The 4,741-nt window shown below is 39.5% G+C and overlaps 1 protein-coding gene across 1 annotated transcript; it reads right to left on the bottom strand.

The window, feature by feature from the left end:
- Positions 1–326: 326 nt before the first annotated feature.
- On the bottom strand, positions 327–1,244 carry LOC133366012 (olfactory receptor 14J1-like). Its single transcript, XM_061588625.1, has one exon. The coding sequence runs from the start codon at positions 1,242–1,244 to the stop codon at positions 327–329; it is 918 nt and encodes a 305-aa protein (XP_061444609.1).
- Between the last annotated feature and the right edge of the window lie 3,497 nt (positions 1,245–4,741).

The following is a 4,741-nucleotide window of genomic DNA, read 5'->3' as shown; positions in this document are numbered from 1 at the left end:
TACCACTGAATGTGAATGCGGTTCTCAAGGGGGAAACACACTGTTCAACCTCAACATGTGTCTGCATGCTGCTATCAATGGCAGTTTCTCTAACTGGGATTCACTTGCTGTGAAATAATGTAGTAAGTAATATTTCTATATACTTATTTTACTTTATGTAAAAACATTTGGGGGAGAGAATAAAATTAGATTCTTTAGTACCTTGGAACTGGGGAGATCAGTGTTTAAACCTTGAAGAAGAAGATGAGATCTTCATAAGACTTACTATTTCCATTCTCCATGAAATAATATATGGAAGAAGACAACACTGAAATATTCTTAATAGGCTACCTTACACCTCGAAGTTTTGAAAGGGCAACCTTGATGTCCTTATTTCTCATGCTGTAGATCACTGGATTCAGAATGGGTGGAACAATGGAATATATTATAGCAAATACCAAATCCACATGTGATGCTGTGTTAGAGGGGGGCCTGAGGTAAGCAACAAATGCAGTCAATAAAAATATGGTGAAGACGATGAGGTGGGGTAGGCAAGTGGAGAAGGCCTTTTTCCTTCCTTGAGCTGAAGGGATTTTCAGAACAGCAGTGAAGATTTGTACATAAGAAACAACAATGAAGACAAAACAGCCAAACGCAATTAAAATACTCAAGACAACCGGTCCAATTTCAGTTATGTACAAGTCAGAGCAGGCAAGCTTTAGTAACTGTGGGATTTCACAGAAGAATTGATTGACAACATTGGAGCAGAAATGGGTTGTAAAAGTTCCACCAGTGTGGAGCACTGCATTGAGAAAGCCAGCAATCCAGACACTAGTAACCATTTGCATGCACGCTCTCCTGTTCATTACCATTTCATATTGCAGTGGATCGCAGATGGCAACATACCGATCATATGCCATGACTGTAAGTAGGGCAATATCACTTCCTACAAAGAAGACAAACAAGAGGACTTGGGCAACACATCCAGCATAAGAAATGTGCTGGGTATTCATGAGGGAATTGGCCATGGATTTGGGGATAATGACAGAAACAGAGCCAATGTCCTGCATGGCCAAGTTCATCAGAAAGAAGTACATGGGGGTGTGCAGATGGTGGTCAAAGGCTACTGCAGAGATGATGAGAAGGTTCCCTACTAAAGCTATTAAGTACAATACCAAGAACAGAAGGAAATGTAGAATCTGTATCTCCCGGATCTTTGAGAATTCCAAGAGAAGAAACTCAGACAGAGATGTTTGATTATTCATTTTTACTCACGAACTTGTGGCATTCCACCCCTAGAAGAAAAAGTAAGAGATGCTGTATTCAATTCAGTATGAAGAAGGTTGAAGAATTAATGAACATTAACTGGAGCACGGCTCAGGGAGCATATCACCCCTGTGCTTTATCGATTCCACTGGCTCCCAATTTGTTTCCGGGCCCAATTCAAAGTGCTGGTTCTGACCTTTAAAGCCCTAAACGGCCTTAGACCAATGTACCTGAGGGACCGCTTACGCCCATATGTACCTGCCCGGGATTTAAGATCATCTGCCTCTGGTCTCCTGTGCATTCCTGGAGTGAAAGATGTTAGATTGACAGGCATGCGGAGAGAGCTTTTTCAGCTGTGGCCCCCAAGCTTTGGAATACTCTACCCCAAGAAGTTCGCTCTGCTCCCGCCCTGTTGGTTTTCTGGGGACTTCTGAAAATGATCTTGTTCTGGGGAACATTTGGGAGGGACTGAAGGTAGAGCCTGTCACTGATTTTATGCCTTCTATGTTAAATTTTACCGTTGTAGTTCCTTAAGTACCAATTCCTATATTTATTTATTTATTGTACTTATATACTGCCCCATAGCTGAAGCTCTCTGGGCGGTTTACAGTAACTAAAAACATTAAAACAAATATACAAATGTAAAAACACATCTTTTAAAAACAATTTAAAACAATTAAAAAATTTACAGCAATTTAAAACACATACTAAAATGCCTGGGAGAAGAGGAAAGTCTTGAACTTTGTGATTTTACAATGCTATTATGTACATGACTGATTTAATTTTTGTAAGCTGCCCTGAGTGCCCTATTATGGGGTAGAAGGGTGGGATAGAAGTATTTTAAATAAATAAATAAATAAAAATGACAAACCTGAAATGAAGACAGGATATAGCTCAGAATGTCCCTCAGTTCAGTACCTGCCATCTCCTGGTAGGGCTAGCAAAGCTCCTTTCTGAAGTGCTAGAGAGCCGTTGCCAGACATTGTAGATGGACCAGTAGTTTGACTCAATATAAGGCAGCTTCCTATGTAAGTCAAGACTAGAACTCACTGCTCCAAATTTAGCATACAGGATTCTAACAAATTATAAAATATACTCAGCACTAGAACATCTTATTTTTCATTATGGCTTATAACTATGTTGTGTCTTACTACTTTTCATCTGCAATAGGGCTTGCTGGAAGAAAGTTTTTTCATAAAAGGTGAAGCAGGTTCATATCATGCTTTCAGGCCCTACGGTTTAGTAAAATGCATGCTTAACACTGGACAACAGGAGTTGCTGTTCCTTAATAAAGAAAACAGGATGATCTTACCAGAGCTTGGAAAAGTTACATTTTTGAACTATAACTCCCATCAGCCCCAGCCAGCATGGCCACTGGATTGGGCTGATGGGAGTTGTAGTTCAAAAAAGTAACTTTTCCAAGCTCTGGATCTTACCCCGAAAAGACAGGCTGAGATAAGTGTTTGATATTTCATTACATCAATCTGAGTTTTCCCTGCATTATTCAATTTGTAACAATACACAATTCCCAGTTATTCCCTGTATGCAATGAATGTAACCATGACTACTCAAAGATTATTGGGACCTCCCCCTATGCATATCTTCCTATGTTGGGTTAAAAGGATAAGTAGGCAGTACTAAGAGGACAAAGGCTTCCTTTACTACCTATACAACACTGAATAAAAGATTCTGAAAGCTTAACTTCAAATTTTTATCCAGTTAAAAGTAGCTTATATAATTTCAGTTAATGTTATTTAAAGGGTTCCTATTTTTGTTATTAACATTCATGATAATATGTAAGGAAACAAATCTGTATCTTTCCCCTTAAGTTTGGATTGTGGTGGCCTATGGCTACAAACAATGAAGCCTGTCCCCATAAATACGCACAATTTATATTTAAACACACAAACATCTCAGTCACTCAGAAGTCAGCTTTACCAAAGGAGAGAGGAACCAACTAAATTTCAGTATATATTAACTCTTTCCTGTCAGCTCACAAAATCTGGGGGTGTATTGAAACAGAGGTGTGCCAATTCTCTTTTGGAGGAATATTCACATCTTGCTCACACATTATTGTACCTCTAAATGCACTTTGTAAAATGTTATGTTATGAAGCATATCTAAATCATGATTGCCCATCACATACTGCATGTCTCCAGTTGTGCCTCACATTTCCCATTCAAAAGCAGAGACTGATGCGTAGTTTTGAATACATTTGGACATCATTTGTTATTAGATTATGGTACTATTTGCTTTACTCCAACTTGCAAATGAAAGTATTCTGTCTTCAATATCTCCATGAACAACTTACACACATGTAAATTTAAACGGATTTGTCATTGTAAGCGGAAGAAAAAAAACATGTTATAGTTAAGATGAGAAAAGGGGAAATGGCCAATTCAAGCTAAAAGGGTGACTTACAATTCATCTTTCAAATTCTGGTTTGTGTTCATCTTTGTTGTCTTGAGATGGGAATGTACCTGTGCTAGCCCAGTTCAACTGTTATACAGGTTCTCTTACCATCTCCCAATGCAAAGTCTGTCTTCATTGGCAGTATAACATTGCCACCATGGAGTGAGGTTTGTTGTGTTCCTTAACACATGGCCTCAAGAGTCCAATGCAACTCAGCAGAAGTCCCCCAGGAGAAAATGCTGATTTTCTGATTTGTACATCAGAATGTATAATTACGTTAAAATAAATGTATGTGAGAGTACATGGTGTTTCTTTATTAATTAATTCAATATATTGATTGAACATCCCATAACTCAGGTTTTCTGGGCAATGAAGAATTTAAATAATTTGAAATCTCAAAATCCAGTAACATAGCATTAAGTCCTTCCCTTGCATGGTTAAGTGATAAAGATGAAATTGTCTTAATTTTTGAATTTGTACTTTAAGCTGAAGGGTTGCATATTATCAAACACTTCAACAGAAGATCAGGTTACAATTTTATACCCACTGACCTGGAATAGGACCCACTGAGTTTAATTGGTCTTACTTGTGTGGTAGGTGCATGCTGCATCTCCCCATTGACTCATGTTTGTATGGGTGGTTTGTATGGGTGACATCAAGGCCACATTTTTATTGATTATAGCAAGCTAACAGGTTTGGAATGACAGTAGGGTGAGGATCCTTCTTCCCTCAGTCTGGTGCTGAGGGAATGTTTCCCCACCCATCAAGCAGCTGGTAAATTAGCACCCCTGGGCACTGGCCAGCATCGGTGAACCCCAGGCAGGTGCAAACCAAGACACCTGGGCTCCTGCTGGACAACAAAATAGGGGAGGGTACGCACCGTATGACATCTAGTCTTACCTGATCTATAGGTGTTGTCCCCTGTTGGACCACTTAAGGGAGTCCCCTTTTATGTTTGATCCTGTCTGATGTCACTTCTGCCACAAGGAACGGTAGCAGAGCTTCCTGACCCACCACCAATCTGACTCACATGCTGCAACCAAAGTATGTGGTGTCACCAAGCCAGGCTTCAATGCCCGTGGAA

Source organism: Rhineura floridana, chromosome 11 (assembly GCF_030035675.1).
Source record: "Rhineura floridana isolate rRhiFlo1 chromosome 11, rRhiFlo1.hap2, whole genome shotgun sequence".
Lineage (NCBI taxonomy): Eukaryota > Metazoa > Chordata > Lepidosauria > Squamata > Rhineuridae > Rhineura > Rhineura floridana.
Note: the sequence above shows the minus strand (reverse complement) of the source record. Positions and strands in the feature narration are given on the sequence as shown.

Bases quoted from the DNA above. Each gene is read 5' to 3' on its own strand.
- LOC133366012 (XM_061588625.1), bottom strand. From the start codon at position 1,244: ATGAATAATCAAACATCTCTGTCTGAGTTTCTTCTCTTGGAATTCTCA.